Source organism: Theropithecus gelada, chromosome 11 (genome assembly GCF_003255815.1).
Source record: "Theropithecus gelada isolate Dixy chromosome 11, Tgel_1.0, whole genome shotgun sequence".
NCBI classification, from domain to species: Eukaryota; Metazoa; Chordata; class Mammalia; order Primates; family Cercopithecidae; genus Theropithecus; species Theropithecus gelada.
Window position 1 is genome coordinate 59794864 of NC_037679.1, and position 17443 is coordinate 59812306.

The window sequence follows — 17443 nt, forward strand, 5'->3', positions numbered from 1 at the left end:
GATATTTCAAGTAGAGAGCACAACATGTACAAAAACTGGGCAATGTGAATTGTTTAGGGAACTACAAGTGGCCAAGGGTGGCTAGAGGAAATGCAGTGTGATGGAGTGCAGCTTAGCCTTGCCACTGTCAGGACTTTGGAGCCTGCCAGCTTTGGTTTGAATCCTAGTTCCACCTCTCTCAGCCGGGTGTCTTTGGGCTAGTTATATAACCTCTCTGTATCTACCTCATAGGGTTTACAACTATTAAATGAATTATGGTATATTAAATGCTTAAAATACTGCACAATACATAATGACTACTCCTACTATTAATCTTCTTATTGTGAATAGTGAGATAGGCAGGGTACAGGTCCTAGAGGCTCCTACGTTAAAAGGAAGAAAATTAAAACTATATGCCTAAAGCCATGGGGAGGTTTAGATGGTTTTTGTAAGAAGTAGGGAGAAAGTGTGTGATTTGATTTTTAGAAAGGTCATTCCAGTACCTGGATAGAGGATGGATCAAAGGGAATCAAACTAAAGACAGAAAGACCAGTGAGGAGCAACTGCGGTAATCCAGATGAAGAGAGTTGGAAGCTTAAATTAAGTAAATGCCAGGTGCGATAAAGAGGAGAGGGAGCATCAGGTGAGAGTGAGCAGGAGAAGTCACAGGCCTGGGTCCCTGAATCTCAGTTGTCAGACCTGGGGAGTTGGGTGGTGTGGATACCACTCACCAAGAATGGGAACACCAGGAAAGAAGTGGATTTGGAGAAACATGGGGGAGCTTAGTTCTGTAGTACATGGTGCCTTTGATTTTGGACATCCTGGGTTTGAAGAGAACAGCCAAGTACTGATGCTTGGTAGGTAATGGCTTGGTGCTTCCGGAAGAGATCAGAACCCTTTGATAAGAGCACTGGCCCATTTGGAAATGAAGCTGTCTATACTTATGGACTGAAGAACTACCATTTTTTGTTAGTTGTTTAAGATGTGATCTCTGCCTTAATTATCGATAGTCATATTCAAAAGATTCACTAAATCCCACCTGGAAAATGGAGACGTTTTTGAAATTCTTTTGGCAATTCAGCAGCATTATCATTGATTATTCAGTAGTGACTGCAACAAAGACACTGCCAAAATTAGACATACACTCATTGCTTTGGCTATGTTTTGAGAATTTTGTCAACTGATTGTCTTTGCAATGTCCTTCCTTTGGACATATAACAAAAATAATAAATATACAGTCATTATTTGAATGTGTGCATATAGTTGCAAAATTAGCATGTGTTTATATGGATAATGTGTTTCTAGTTTTACACTGTTTCATCACTCAAAAATTTTATTATGACTGCAACTTTCCCCCATAGGTATCTCTGATGAATATATAACACCTATGTTTAGTTTTTATAAAAGTATTGGGGAACTGAAAATGACTCAAGAGGAGTATGCTCTGCTTACAGCAATTGTTATCCTCTCTCCAGGTAATTTCAATGTTACATTTTAATTTTTATGCCATTTTTTTCAGTATACTAGTAATAACATTTATTGAAAAAAATCTGGAAGACACAGAAATATAAAGAAAAAGTAAAGTGGCCTATAATTCTACCATCCAAATAGAACCATTATTAACCTTTCAGTACACTTCTTCTCAGTCTTTTTTAAAAAATCACACTTATTCATTTAATAAATGTATATTGAACACCTACTGTGTACTAACCATGGTGCTAAACCCTGGGGATGCAGTAAGACACAGCTCCCATGCAACTTGCATTCTGGTAGGATGAGAAAGATAATAAATGAAGAAACAATAATATTTTTTCAGAAGGTGGTAAATGCTACAAAAAATGTAATGAGAATATAAAGAGAGTGGCACAAAAATGGTGTTTTAATTCGTGGTCACGGGAGGCTTTTCTAAGTGGGTGGCATTGGAGCAGGGATCTAAATGAAATTACATACTTTTTAACATAATAGGGAACTTTTTTCTGAGTTTATATTTCTTCAAAAGTCATTTCCCAAGTCATTAAAAATTTACATTGGTAAAGTTGTAATATGTGCTACGTATTCCATTGTATGCATATACAATCATTTACTTAATCTTTACAACATGTTTGTATATTCAGGATATTTCCAGTTTTTTTGTTGTTGAAAATATTTTTTTCAACAGTTTTTTTGTTGTTGAAATGAATACCTCTTTCCATATTTTTTTTTCTATATTTTTGGGTTACTTTAATAATTTGGGAGTCAAATGATGCCATGTTCATGATTTGTAAAGCATAAAAACAACGCTAGCCTTAGACCATTTTTATACACTATATTGAGGCAGAAGCTAGTTGTTATTTTGCTTTACCATAAAAATTATGACTTGTGACTGAAAAGCTATTCAGCAGAACCTACTAAAGTTGTGCATGGATATGTCCTATGACCCAGTCATTTCACTTCTGAGAATATACTCAACAGAAAGGATGCTGATGTCCACCCTACAGGTTATCTTTAGGGGTTTTGATTGGAAGGGGAATTAGGGAGGCTTCTGGGAAGCATTACGTGTGTTGTATCTTGATCTCATTATAATTATGTGTGTGTGTGCATAAAAATTCATCAGGTTGAACACTTAATTTTTACATTTTGTGTACAACATTTAACTTACACTTCGAAATAGTTAACGTTGCTATAATTATGCTGAATTAATGCTTTTCCACTTTTTAATTTTGTCATTTTATTTTAAACTTCAAAACAGATAGACAATACATAAAGGACAGAGAGGCAGTAGAGAAGCTTCAGGAGCCACTTCTTGATGTGCTACAAAAGTTGTGTAAGATTCACCAACCTGAAAACCCTCAACACTTTGCCTGTCTCCTGGGTCGCCTGACTGAATTACGGACATTCAATCACCACCATGCTGAGATGCTGATGTCATGGAGAGTAAACGATCACAAGTTTACCCCTCTTCTCTGTGAAATCTGGGACGTGCAGTGATGGGGATCACAGGGCCGGGGTCTAGCTCCTTTTTCTCTCTTATGATATTAATCTGAAGTATAACTTTATTTCACTTGTACCCAGTTTCACTCAAGAAATCTTGATATTTATGTTGTAATTACATGTATAACTTCCACAACTGTAAATATTGGGCTAGATAGAAAGACCTTCTCTACATTGTATTTTAAAAGGCTCCAGGGAATCCTGCATTCTAATCGGCAAGCCCTGTTTGCCCAATCAAATTGATGGTTACTTCAATTCTATCTGTTGAACTAGGGAAAATCTAATTTTGCTCTTCATCTTACCATATTGCTTATATTTTATTAAAGAGTTGTATTCAATTTTGGCAATAAAGCAAACATAATGGCAACAGGCTTTTCTTTGGGAACAAAGTTTGATAAATATACAAACTCGTTTCTTTAAATGTTGAAAGACATCCTATTGAATCTGAGGGGATAATTTACAGAAAGATACTGTCTTTCATTACGTCAATGGAACTTTTGTCATCCCTGAAAAAGTCCTGGTGAATTTGTAATAGCCCTCTGATCATTTCCTTTTCTTTGAAGTTCAAAGAGAATAGCAAACAGAAAAGTTAACAATTTTCACATAAAATATTCCCTCAAGCAATCCTTTCTCCCATAGTTAGTCTTGAGGCAGGATTCACAAATTCAGAGTATGCAGCTAACTGCAGTGATGGGACCTTCCCTTTCCTCTCTTGAAAGTGCTCCATTGGCTTCATTGTATCCAATCATCTTTCTGTTTTGTTTTGCTTTTGAAAACATTCCTACAGCTGGGTGCACAGCTGCTGTATACTTCCCCCAAAGCAGGAATTACTTCATTTCCTTCCTTCATTGTTACACTGTTGCATTCTTCTCCCCATTATCCTTTGGTGAATACAATAAAACACCTTCTGTAAGTAATGGGTTTATATCTCCCTTTCTCCTAAAATTAGCCAAAGTGGAACATGATTAGCAAGCAGTTTTTTTGTATCAAAATACTAGGACAACCCTGGAATTCCAAAAATAACCAGTCAGTGGAAAACTGTGTTGAGGCTAGCATCAATTGGATTCTGATCCAACGAAAATGTCTTGAGTTCCCAGTAAGTACAAGATTCATTTGCTAAACTCCATGGAGGATACAGAAATGATTAAGACCCAGTAACAAGAGCTGAGCGCAATGGCTCACACCTGTAATCCCAGCACTTTGGCAGCCTGAGGCTGGAGGATTGCTTGAGCCCAGGAGTTTGAGACCAGCTTGGGCAACATAGGGGAAACCCTGTCTCTACAAAAAATAGAATAAAATCAGCCAGGGGCTGTGCTGGTCCCAGCAACTTGGGAGACTGAAGCAAGAGGATTGCTTGAGCCCCGGAGTTGGCGGCTGCATTGAGTCATGATCGCACCATTGCACTCCAGCCTGGGCAACAGAGCGACACCCTGTCTTCAAAAAAAGAAAAAGAGGCCGGGCGCGGTGGCTCAAGCCTGTAATCCCAGCACTTTGGGAGGCCGAGACGGGCGGATCACGACGTCAGGAGATCGAGACCATCCTGGCTAACACGGTGAAACCCCGTCTCTACTAAAAATACAAAAAACTAGCCGGGCGAGGTGGCGGGCGTCTGTAGTCCCAGCTACTCGGGAGGCTGAGGCAGGAGAATGGCGTGAACCCGGGAGGGTGGAGCTTGCAGTGAGCTGAGATCCGGCCACTGCACTCCAGCCTGGGCGACAGAGTGAGACTCCGTCTCAAAAAAAAAAAAAAAACAAAAAACAAAAAAAAACCCAGTAACTGCCCGGAGGGAGTTACAAAGGCTGCAGCGGAACTTGCCGTAGGCTTACCCTGGAACTTGGGAAAGTTTCATAGAGGAGATGGTACTTCTGCTGGACTTCAAGGGATAGCCCTGAATCAGTGGGTCCAGGTAGGAGGGAAGGGGTTCAAGGTGAAAGGGGTGGCAGGAGCAAAAGGAGAAAGGTGGTGGGTTGTACAGATGTTAAAAGACCATACGTGATCTGGGGAGGGAGGGAGGATGCACAGTCTCTTTCTAAATTTCAGTTCCACCATTGTGAAATGCAGAGATCAGCACTTATTGCATCAGGGAATTTGGCTTATTAATGAAGAGTAAGTGGGAAGTAGCAGGCCCACCAGGGAGAGGGTTGGTGAGGAAAGGACACTGAAGAAAGAAGTAAATTTCTGAATGCCTGAAAAGGTAGATCTAGTTTGGGGGAGCTGAGTACAGTTTGGTGTCTCTGGATCTCATGCCACCTGTGCAGACAGCAGTGAGAAATGAGGCGGGAACTGGTGGGGCACTGGAGACAGAGCAAGAAGCTTAATCCTATAGGTCTGGATTTATTCAAGTGGTTAAGACCTTGTAACAGCAAACAATAATGCTCATCACATAGAAAACTAATTGTGATGCTATAAGGAATACATACTGTTTTTGTTCCTGGTTTCTGACACAGCTTCTAAGAGCCTTGGGATTTCCTGAGTGATGGGGTAATAGGAGCATCTCTTGGTGAAAATAAAATACAAATTATAAGTGCTATGAAACAGAAGTATGTCCCTTGCTCTGATATGCACTTTTATGGGTCATTTTCCACACTAGTAGAGTGATTTTTTTTTCTAAAATGCAAATCTGGTTACATGTTCCCCATCCCACTTGATGATTTCCCATTGACTTGAGCAAAGACCCAGAACTCCTTGAGAGAGCAGCTGGCTATGGAGACCTCCCCCGCCACCCCACTATATGATCCTATCGGTTTTGTCTCCTGCTCTACCTATATTCTAGGCTTCCAAATAAAATGCACTCCCCAGAGGTCTATCTTCTCTTACACAAAATGAGAAAGAAAGTATAGAGACGGGGGAAAGAAAGGGATTTGCTTGTTTTCTCCCTTTTCCCTTCCACCCCAGGTCCCGAGTAGGGGTGATTTTGTGTCGCAGTGGGACATTTGGCAATGTCTGGAGACACTTTTGGTTTTCATAACTTGGAGGTAGAGGTGCTACTGGCCTCTAGTGGGTAGGAGCTAGTGATGATAATAAGCTTCCTACAATGCACAGAATAGCCTCCCTCAGCAATTATCTGGCCCAAAATGTTAACAGTGCTGAGGTTTAGAAACCCTGCTCTCTCCCATCCGGTCTTAGTTCATTCAGGCTGCTGTAAAAATATACCGTAAACTGGGTAGCTTATAAACAACAGGAATTGATTCCTTACAGCTCCACGAAGTCCAAGATTAAGGCACTGACAGATTCAATGTCTGGTGAGGACTTCCTGGTTCCTAGATGGCATCTTCTAGATGTGCCCTGACATGGTGGAAGGCATTAGCTAGCTCTCTTCGGTCTCTTTTATAAGGGCACTAATCCCAGTCATGAGGCTTCACCTTCACGGCCTAATCACCTCTCAAAGGCCCTACCACCTAATACTATCAATTTAGGGGTTAGGATTTCAACATATGAATTTTGGGGGGACACAAATATTCAGACCATAGCATTTCCCAAGAAAATATGACTCCTACAGAGTACTCTCTCTTGACCTGATCTAGCATCTAGCTTCAGCATAATTCTCATGGTGGTGGTTTTCTAGTTCATAACAACATTGTGGACAGTCATTTTATTAATGAATCCAAATACTGGATATGAGTAACTGTTTTTGAAATTTCGTTTTCTTTGTTTGTTGTTCAGAATGAGAAACTGATTTCACTCATTGATCCTATAGCAGCAGAATTTTACTTTTCCCCAGATTTTTACAAACTTACAATTTATTCTTTTTTCCTTATGTAAAATAATAAATTTAGTACACTATCACATATCACATTTGGGTGTTAGCTGACTTATTTGTTGGACACTCAGAATCCACTGCCTTTACTTCTGTAAGAGTACTCTGATTTCTGCAGGGGAACCACCCTCTTCCGTCTCTTAGTCCATATGTTGTAAGTGGAGTTGATTCCACCCCCAGCTCCTGAGTTGGAATGTGACTCAAGCATAGCTAATCAGAATATCACGTATCTTAGGTCACAGTCATTGGTTTAGAATTGGGCAGGTGACTCGTTTAAAGAAAATGAGATATATTGCTGGAAGTATTTTTAGGAGGAAGGCAGTGTCAGTTACATGCCTCTGTGTGTGTGTGTGTGTGTGTGTGTGTGTGTGTGTGTGTGTGTATGTATTAATTGTTCCAAATTCTTCACTCTCTCCCTGTAGTAGAATTATCTGGTCAGGTTATTTGACTCGTGAATTTGCAGTGCCTCTCACAGGAGTAGGCAGAACATACTTCCCCACCCACTGATGTTGAGCTTGTCTTTGTGGCTTGCTTTTGGCAATGGAATGTGGGTGGAAGTGAGAGTGTCAGTTTCGAGCTATGGCCTTAAGAGACATCCCATGTTTCTGCTGCTGCTCTTGCACTTCCGCTATCTTCCATGAAAAGGGAATGCCCTGGATAGTTGCAAGTCTCAGAATGAGAGACAGAAGGAGCACACCTAAACTCAACTTACAGCTTGAAGCAGCATCCCTCCTCTCAACCATGAGCTAACATGCAGATTGACAAACAAGAAAAATCAATGTTTACTACTGTAAGCCACTGAAAGTTGGGAGTTGTTTGTTATACAGCATTATCATAGCAACAGTCTAGCTAATATATCCTATTTGTGTTCAGATCTGTTCCCTTCCTTCCCTTCTCTGTTCATCTAGGGAGGGAGGGCTAACCCCTGACCGGCTACATTTTATAGGTTTCTCTGTTAACTGGCTTTGGCCAGGTTCAATCAATGGAAGGTATTGATGGGAGACTGGAGGATGAGAAGGGAAAAGCCAGGATATTTCTCCCTCACTCTCTTTGCCTCAGATTGCATCTCTGGTAAAGATTGCATCTCCTACATGGTTCCCAGTCCCACTGGGAAACTCCCCCCACCCCAGTGCTGATGGCCCTGGTTTCTAAACTCATCTTTTGAACTCTAAACCCTAGAATTACAGTGGCTTCCTACTATTGCTAATCTCTGAGTTGTCTTACCTGCTCCTGTTTACCTTCTCAACTGTTTTGCAAAACCAAGTCTGTGTTAAGTTCCTGCTTTTTGATGCACCTATAATGGTTTGTGTCTTCTGACTTGAGAACTGTATCGAATGACTCACTTTTTTTTAGTTAGACTCAAACCTAAGAGAATGAAGAACTAGAATTTCTGGAAACCATCATATAACCAGGAGGAACCTGAGAATAAAGTCAACATGAAAACCAAAGCCAGTAGAGACTGGATTTTGGTGACATTATCTAAAATCTTAGATCAAGCTGTACCTAAACTTAGAGCGTTCTATCCTGGGATTTTAATTACACAAGCCAATACCTGCCCTTTTTTTCTTTTTTTTTTTTTTTTTTTTTTTTTTTTTTTTTTTTTTTTTTTTTTGAGACGGAGTCTCGCTCTGTCGCCCAGGCTGGAGTGCAGTGGCGCGATCTCGGCTCACTGCAAGCTCCACCTCCCGGGTTCACGCCATTCTCCCGCCTCAGCCTCCGAGTAGCTGGGACTACAGGCGCCCGCCACCACGCCCGGCTAGTTTTTTGTATTTTTAGTAGAGACGGGGTTTCACCATGTTAGCCAGGATGGTCTCGATCTCCTGACCTCGTGATCCACCCGTCTCGGCCTCCCAAAGTGCTGGGATTACAGGCTTGAGCCACCGCGCCCGGCCTGCCCTTTTTTTCTTAAGTGAATTTGAGGATTTTTTTTTTTTTTTTTTTGCTATCAAATATAACTAAATGTGATAGAAACTTCATGATACTTGAACAGTAAGCCATTTAGAAATAACATGTGCTCTTTAAGAGCCTGGCGTGGCTACAATGCTAATATTTGTGAAGATGTCTTATAGATGAACTGTAGGAGAGGGAGTGTAGCTCAATGTAATCATTCTTGCTAGGCTGTTAGATTTTTACATCTCTCTCCAGATATAGATTGTATTCGTTTCTTAGGGGTACTCTTAACAAATTGCCACAAATTTGAAAGCTGAAAACAATAGACATTTATGTTATTTCAAGTTTCTGGAGGCCAGAAGTACAAAATCAAGGTGTCAGCAGACCAAACTCCCTCCAAAGGCTCTAGGAGAGAATCGTTCCTTGCCTCTTCTGGCTTCTGATGGCTCCTAGCATTGCTTGACTTGTGGCAGCAAAGCCCTAAGCTCTGCCTCTGTCTTCATATGGACTTTCTCTCTCTCTGTCCTTTTCTGTCTCTTGTAAAAACACTCTCATTGGATTTGGAACCCACTCTAGTCCAATATGATCTCATTTCAATCCTTACCTTAATTATCCCTGCAAAGACTGTATTTCCAAATAAGGTCACATTCTGAGGCTCTGGACGAACATGAATTTTGGGTGGCACTATTCAATCCACTATATAAATTTAACACACCATTTTAGTATTAACCGTAACTTGTTATAAAATTTCATATAATTGAATCATTTATACATATTATTTGTTAACACAAAATCAGTAGCATTCTTCTAAGATAGAGCTTAGTATTTTTAGAATAGTTGGCTCTCAACAGATTATCTGCTGAACAGATAGTTTAATTAATTGTGAATAAATCAATACCTCTATTGCCCAAATATTTCATCCAGTACTTTACACAAGGCACAATCCATAGATTGACATTCAATTATGTCAGAATTAAAAACATTTCTAAAACAACAAAATGCAGGACAAAACAACTAATAAACCAATCAAATTTTTAAAAAAGTCTTCAGTGTATTTAAATTACAGTGCATTTTAAGCAATAGAAGCATTCTTGCATGGCTGTGAAAAGGCCAAATCATAGTTCAATACCCAATGGTTATTTGGTTATCACAGACCCTTCTGTATTCTGTACACCTTTATGGCAGATGAATGATTATTCCTAATGTAATACCTTTTAAAATTTAGATTTCCAAACATGGTGCTTTCTTTAAAAGTGGGACACATCTCCACAATTGGAAAGTCAAACTGGTGAGTCTTGTTTTGCATTCTACAATTATGCCAATTTCATGTAAAGATACAACCTCTAAAACATGGTTATTAACCTAACCACCTATTAGAAAGCCTACACTTGAAAGTAGATTGCAGCTCATTAGATGAAACCCTTAATTACTAATTACAGTTTTTAAATCAAGATAGGTAAATGGTAAGTGTACTTAGATAGTTGGGTACCAGCTGGGAATTAATGTAAACGTAAGGAGATAGATAGATAGATACACACACACACACACACACACACACACACACACACACACAATACAGAGGAGAAAAGAAACAAGAATTAAAATAATTTAGAGGCAAGGCCAGGCATGGTGGCTCACGCCTATAATCCCAGCACTTTGGGAGGCCAAGGCAGGCAGATCACAAGGTCAGGAGATCGAGACCACCCTGGCTAACATGGCGAAACCCTGCCTCTATTAAAAATACAAAAAAAAAAAAAAAAAAAAATTTAGCCAGGCATGATGGCAGGCGCCTGTAGTCCCAGCTACTCGGGAGGCTGAGGAAGGAGAATGGTGTGAACCCGGGAGGTGGAGCTTGCAGTGAGCCAAGATTGTGCCACTGCACTCCAGCCTGGGCAACAAAGGGAGACGGTCTCAAAATAATAATAATAATAATAATAATAATAATAATAATTTGGAGGGAAACTCCTCCCCTAATCCCCACACTTAACCAGTGAAGGATGTGGCCTTAGAGAAAAGTGTTTTGCACAGATTTCCTGACTCAGGATTCACTTGCCACTACTCTGTCCTTATAGTTTTATAAGGTAGAGAAGTTACAAAGACAAAATAGAATAAAAAGCAAGTTATCATAAAAATGCACTACTGACAAGATTTTAGTAAAGGGTTTAGAAATATTAAGTAGTGTGTGTTTATGTGTGTGTGTGTATGAGGCAGAGAATTTGTGTACATATCATATAGCATAATTTCAAGTTTTAATAAATGCTATTCAAATATTTAGATACATAGTATGCATATAATAAAAATAAAAAGTTGACAGCTAACGACTCATTAAACAAGAGCTGTATAACACATTTTTTTCTTAAGTTTCTGTAGAGCAATGCCCATATTTTGATGTTAGGGTTCAAGAAATCCAATGTAATACTTTAATTCAACTCAAAATTTGGTTGAATGAGGTGGTATACAAACTGCCCTTTTGTTTTAAACAGAAACACTATGAAACATAGATTTGAAAAATAGGTCCTGTAAATATCTATCTGTTTTGGTGATGTGAGCAGCAAAGTGTTGTGGGATTGATTTTAATATTAAAAGTGTTACTGAAACACCAGGAGTTTGGTCTAGGTCCTGCTGCTTGCAGCACAGAAAGCCAATGACTGAGACGACAAGTACTGCCAAGGAAGAAGGTTTTAATCAGGTGCTACAGCTGAAAAGATGGGAGATCAGTCTCAAATCCATCTTCCTGACCACTAAAATTAGGCCGTTATATAGCAGGGAAGAAATGTAGCAATGTGTGAGAAAAAAGGAACTAGAGAGGGGTAAGGAAGCAATGAGGGTGAATGAGGGGCCAGGCTTTCATTGTCTGGCTGAGATGATCTGTTGAGTTTCAGTTCTTTGATACTTTTTGAGAGGTCTAGGGATCCTTTCCTAAGGAAGGAACGCAGATAAAACAAATGTAAGTTTTAAGTTTTAAGAACAGAAGGGTCAATTTCTATGGTTGGGACTATTGAGTCAATTTCAAAAGGGGCAACCACTATCTGGTTTCAGGTTCATTTACCACTTAAATGTCAACTCCTAGTTACCATCTTCACTCACCCGTCTACCCCAGAATGTAAGCTCCATGACAGTAGGATTCCTTGTGCTTAGAATAGAGCCTGACACAGAAGATGTGTAAAATAATATTTGTTGAATTTACTTCTCAAATCTATATCTCCTACACAGATCAATTTAAACAGTGTCAGGTCTAATTTTCCAACAATCTTCTGAACATCTCCACTTGCACACTCCTCTCACACTTCAAACTGAACACACTCCAGGCCAAAATGCATTATTTTCCCCCACAGCTTGTTTTCCTTGTATTCTTTAGATTGGTACCATCATCAATCACATAATAACTAAGTCCAGATGAGTCAGCTTCTTAGGTATCACCAGATACCTCTTCCTCACCATCCCTTCTAAATTAGGTAACCGTCATCTTTTAATTTAAGAGATTGCTACCTGTCTTACTACCATCTTCAAACATCTTTGAAAAAAAATTTTTTTCCCCTAAAACACAAATCTGTTCCTACCAGTCCTTCCTTATAATCATCCCAATTGCCTGTGGGAAAGAAACTTAATTCCTCAGCATCTACCAGGCCTTTCATCTGTGCCTACTTCTCCCACCTGATCTGTCTTCCAATCTGCAGACTTTAGTCATTCAAAATGAGTATTCCCAGAACATTTCATGTGCTCTCACATCTCTGGAACCTTGTCTTTGTTGCTCTCTCTGCCTGGAAATTAATTCTTATTCCCAGTTACCCCTCCCTCCTGGCAGAGTCTTAATTCATCTTTCAAAATTTAGCTCCTTTCAAACCTCTGCCATCATCACCCTCCAAGACTGTTAGGGGTTCCTTCTCTCACAGACCTCCACAGACTTCCATTTGGCCTTTACCACACTGCTGAGCACTTTGAAGCCTAAGGCTGTTTTCATTTCAGTTTCTTTAGCAAGCAACAGTACATCTCATTGTTTTGTCGAGTGAAGGAAGGAATAAATGCTAGAGAGAGGTGTCATTCCAGTTCAGTGCCCACCCTTCGCAGATGGAGACCTGAGGCCCAGAGAGGAGACGTGATTTGAGGAAGGTTAAAAGAGTGAATAGGGCCAGGTGAGGTGGCTCATGCCTGTAATCCCAGCACTTTGGGAGGCCAAAGTGGGAGGATCACTGGAGCTCAGGAGTTCAAGACCAGTCTGGGTAACATGGCAAAAACCCATTTCTACAAAAAACACAAGAATTAGCCTGGTGTGGTGGCACATGCCTGTAATACCGGCTACTCTGGAGGCTGAGGTGGGAGGATCGCTTGAGTCCGTGATATCAAGGCTGCAGTGAGCCGAGATCCTGCCACCGTACTCCTGCCTGGGTGACAGGGCAAGACCCTATCTCAAAAAAAAAAAAAAAAAAAAGAAGGGCCTGGATTGCAACACAGGCCTCGGGGACAAAGCCAGTGATTTTTTTAAAATTTATTTATTTTTGCTATGAAACAAGCCACATTTACAGATATAACCGACTTGGGATTGTTACGTTGTTAGGTTGATGTCTAGTCTCAGCTTTATTTCTTTTTCTTTTCTTTTCTTTTTTTTTTTTAGATGGAGTCTCGCTCTGTTGCCCAGGCTGGAGTGCAGTGGCCGGATCTCAGCTCACTGCAAGCTCCGCCTCCCGGGTTTACGCCAGTCTCCTGCCTCAGCCTCCCGAGTAGCTGGGACTACAGGCGTCCGCCACCTCGCCCGGCTAGTTTTTTGTAGTTTTTTTTAGTAGAGACGGGGTTTCACCGTGTTAGCCAGGATGGTCTCGATCTCCTGACCTCGTGATCCGCCCGTCTCGGCCTACCAAAGAGCTGGGATTACAGGCTTGAGCCACCGCGCCCGGCCATCTCGGCTTTATTTCAACCCTGGGAGCTAGTAAACATCCCTGACGTTGAAGTTGTTGTTTTTTGTTTTTTGTTTTTTTTTTCAGGCTCCCGTGTTTGCTGAAGAGCCAACATCCTCCTTTTGTGACTTGGGGCTACAGGATTCCTCCTCATCCCTCCACACCTGAGAAGAGGGGCCTCTCTCTGAAAGATTTCTGCTGAGGACCCCCATTCCTGCTGGGTTCCAGGCTGTGTCTGGAAACCGTGGCGCCAGGCCAGCCAGCTTCCGAGTGGATGTGGGTTTGGGAGCGGCTCTTAACAGATGAGGATAAAACTCAGGGAAGCGCCTTCAGCTGCACCGCAACATTCCAGGACGCTCAGAAGCAATTCTTAGAGGCGAGGTTCATTCACCTCTCAGGCCTGTGGAAACAACGGGAGGGGCTGTGCCTTTCGATCTGGCTGTCGCTGAGGGGCCAGATCGGAGAACCTGCTCGGACTGAACCACTTCGCCTTTCAGTGGACAGAGGGACGTGGCCACCGAAGCTCCGAGACGCCCAGAGGCGCAGCGCTGGAGGCGCTGACAGGCGAGCGCTCTCCGGTCGCTTGCTTTCTTGCGGCCCGGGGGCGGGGCCTCAGACCACGCCCCCCGCCTTATGATTGGTCCCTTCGAAACAGGCGGCGGCGAGCGGCTACTGACCCGGAGGCCCAGGCAGCGGCGGCGGCGGCAGCGGTTGGTTAGGGGCGTATCCGCCCCGCACGGATTGAGCCGAGTTGTTGCCCTGGTGGGAGAAGTGACCCTCCTGCGCCTGGTGAGTACTTCCCTGTTTGCCTTCTCTTTTCCTCGCGAACTTTTACTCGCTATCTCGGGGCCTCCGCGCCTCAGCCTGAGGATTCCAGGAGCCCCCAGCGCTCTGAGGCCCCGAAGCGGAGGTTTGTTGGGTCCCCGGGCTGCGGGAGCCAGGACGCTCTGCGACTGCCTGGCTGCGGCAGTCGCGTGCTCTGATTGGCCCCTGGGGCCGTCAAGGTGAAGTTGCGCTTGCCTTCACCTGTCCACCCAAGTGCGGAGAGAGGGGCGACAGGTGTGCGGGGCGGTTGGGGCTGCTGGTGTGGGCGAACTCGGCTGGGAAGGAGGGATCCAGCCACTACCCGCCCTGCTTTAAATCCAGAGCGGTATCAGAGCCTGAAGCTACTGTAGGGTGTCCAGGGGCACCCTCATCCCTAAGCGCCTTGCACTTAGAGGGTCGCTTTTTTTCAGCTCATCACCCTCGAAAAGAATTGATGAACTCTCTGGCCCTGCAAAGAGAAAGAGATAGTTATTCTTGCCCTCTAGCAAGGTTTATAGGCTCTTCCCTATTTTTTCTCCCAGTCCATGCGGGGTCTAGAACGCCCACATGTGCGGAACTGGGGAATAGAGCTGGAGACCCTGCACGATGCCTTCCGCCCACAACCCTCAGTTTGGAGGACTGCCCGGGGAGAGGCTGACAAAAGAAAGGGAAGGCTTGTAGAGTGCCTTGGAAGTCAGAGGAAAGTTCTGGAGGGCGTGCTCCTCTATGCAGTCACCCCTGGTTCCTTTCCTAATCTTTTCACACCGAGGGATTGAATGTTGTAAATTTAGAGTGCTTTGTGGCATGGCGTGGTGGAATAGCTGATCCCCAGTCGTTACTAAGAGGTAATTTTTTGCAAACCCAGTCTAGGTCAGAGCCTGGGTTTTGCTTCGCTTGTGTGGAGAGCAAAAAAAACAAAAAACAACAAAACAAAACAAAACAGAAAAACCACTTTGTGAATCGCTATCTGATCACCTATCTTGGCACTTAAATGATTAGAAATTGAAATTCTCACCACCTCAGATCCCCTTTGGGAACAGATTGGAATTGTTTCAAATGACAGAAATGGAAACTCTGCTGATCTGGTGTAGATTCTGATACCTGTTGTCTGACTCATCTGTTTCAAAATCTCATTAGAAACCAACGGTCATTGAACAGTAGGTGTTTGCTATATGACATTATTGAATTATAATTAGTAATTTTTTTTTAAATGTGACAGTTGCTAAGCATGGGGGCTCTGAAATCAGACTTTATTGGATATCTAACCTTAGACACATTATTTAATCCGTCTAAGCCTAAATTTCCTAGTCAGTGAAATAAAGTTAATAATAGTTCCTGCTTTATTAATGAGAGGGTTGTTGTAAGGATTAAATGAAATTCCACGTAACTAATTTAGCACAGTGCGTGATACATAGTTATTATTATTTCTCTGCTGTTTAACTTGGATAAAAAGTTTTGAGTTGTCCCCAAAGGGTGGGGAGAGGTAGAAGGTGAAGGCAGTACCAGAGATAGGGATAATTATTGTTCGTTGACTAAATTATACATGTATAGCATTTAAAACAGTATCTGACACATAAACACGTGGATTACTATTTATCAAACACATCATTGTATACCAGGTATTGTGTTCTTTACTTATTGTTAAACCTCTTAGTAATCCTAAAATGTAGTTCATGTTATATCTTTTTTTTTTTTTTTTTGCTTTGTCGCCCAGGCTGGAGTGCAGTGGCGATCTCGGCTCACTGCGACCTCTGCCTCCCGGGTTTAAGCAATTCTCCTGCCTCAGCCTCCCTAGTAGTTGGACTACAGGCGTGTGCCACTACGCCTAGCTAATTTTTGTATTTTGGTAGACACGGGGTTTCACCGTATTGGCCAGGATGGTCTCTATATCTTGACCTGGTGCTCCGCCCGGCTCGACCTCCCAAAGCGCTGGGATTACAGGCATGAGTCACCGCGCCCGGCCGTTATCTCTATTTTATAGGGGACAAAACTGAAGCTCAAAGAAGGGAAATCACTTACTAGGGTTCACCTGGAATTAAGTGCAGGCTTTCTTCTGTGTTACACACCTTTATATTCCTGACATTAAGTAACTTTCCTGCACTGGATCGTCAGTGTGACCGAGATTAATTTCTGCTGTGGGTATGGGTTTATTTTGAATACATTATGGATTTTAAAATAACGAGAAATAACTTGTGATGGTAAATCAAAATGTGATAAAAGAATAGTGTCAACAAAATGCATGCTATTAGTAAAAAACCAATGATATTTTGAAGTTTTGATGTTGGGAGAATGGCCACTTCAGAAGTAATATTCCTAATTTATATTTGATAAATAGAAATGATGTTTGGAGAATTGGTCATTTCAAAAGTAGTATCTCTTCATTTATATTTCTCATTTAATTTTTGTTTATTCACTATGTTTTTACTAAGCTACTCTTCCATTTTTTTTGCTATCAATTTAAGTTTGTAGATAATAGGAAAGGTTCAGTTATTTGGGTAGATTACTGAAGAGCTTGCTGTTGATGATGAGGAAAGTAAGAGATTAAACTTAATATGTATTATGTTTTACTTTCTTACAGCAATGTGTGTATTTTACTTATTGTTGCTTTTCATACTTTGACATTAGATATACCACTACATATCTAATGAGTCATGCAATGGACATAGAATTATATTAGATATATCTTTACATATCTAATGAATCATGCAGTGGACGTAGAATCTGAGAGAATAGGAAACTTGAGTCTGTTGGCCAATTTGTCTCACATTGAGTTTCTTCATTTTTAATTAGAGTTTAGTTGTCATAGAAAAATGCTTCAGAAGTAATGTTTATGAGATACAGACCATAATTATAACTGTATTTCTTTAGTGTTTCTCCTAAAGACTCAAAGTGTTTTCATTTGATTACATTGTTACAGAGTAGGTAGGGTGTTTTCGTTAGCAGAAAGCCACCATGTATTTCATAAGTGTGTTACAAATTTCCAAAAAACTAGCATGTAATAAAATGTAGCAGATTACTAAATGTAATGTCATCTTTGCCTCTGTAAGCATCCTAGAATTTATAGTATTATGACCATTAGTCATGTGCTGGGTATTGCTGAAGTGGTGACTCATAGAGATTTCTGCCTACTGTCATACAACATAAATGTTTC

The 17443-nt window shown here is 41.4% G+C and overlaps 2 protein-coding genes across 7 annotated transcripts in view; both read left to right on the forward strand.

Moving 5' to 3' along the window:
- The window catches only part of NR1H4 (nuclear receptor subfamily 1 group H member 4), an 85990-nt gene extending 82670 nt beyond the window's left edge, over positions 1–3320 (forward strand). For all 5 annotated transcript variants that reach the window (XM_025402137.1, XM_025402138.1, XM_025402139.1 and 2 more), the window contains 2 exons: positions 1341–1454; positions 2708–3320. In XM_025402137.1, coding sequence (XP_025257922.1) covers positions 1341–1454; positions 2708–2946 — 353 coding nt within the window. In that variant the 3' untranslated portion in view covers positions 2947–3320. The remainder of the gene's footprint in view (positions 1–1340; positions 1455–2707) is intronic.
- A 10854-nt stretch (positions 3321–14174) lies between these two features.
- GAS2L3 (growth arrest specific 2 like 3) overlaps positions 14175–17443 on the forward strand; it is a 52342-nt gene continuing 49073 nt past the window's right edge. The window contains exon 1 of one of the 2 annotated variants that reach the window (XM_025402474.1): positions 14175–14277. The gene's annotated coding sequence lies outside the window, so the exon portion shown is untranslated. The remainder of the gene's footprint in view (positions 14278–17443) is intronic. The other variant, XM_025402475.1, reaches the window with a different exon arrangement.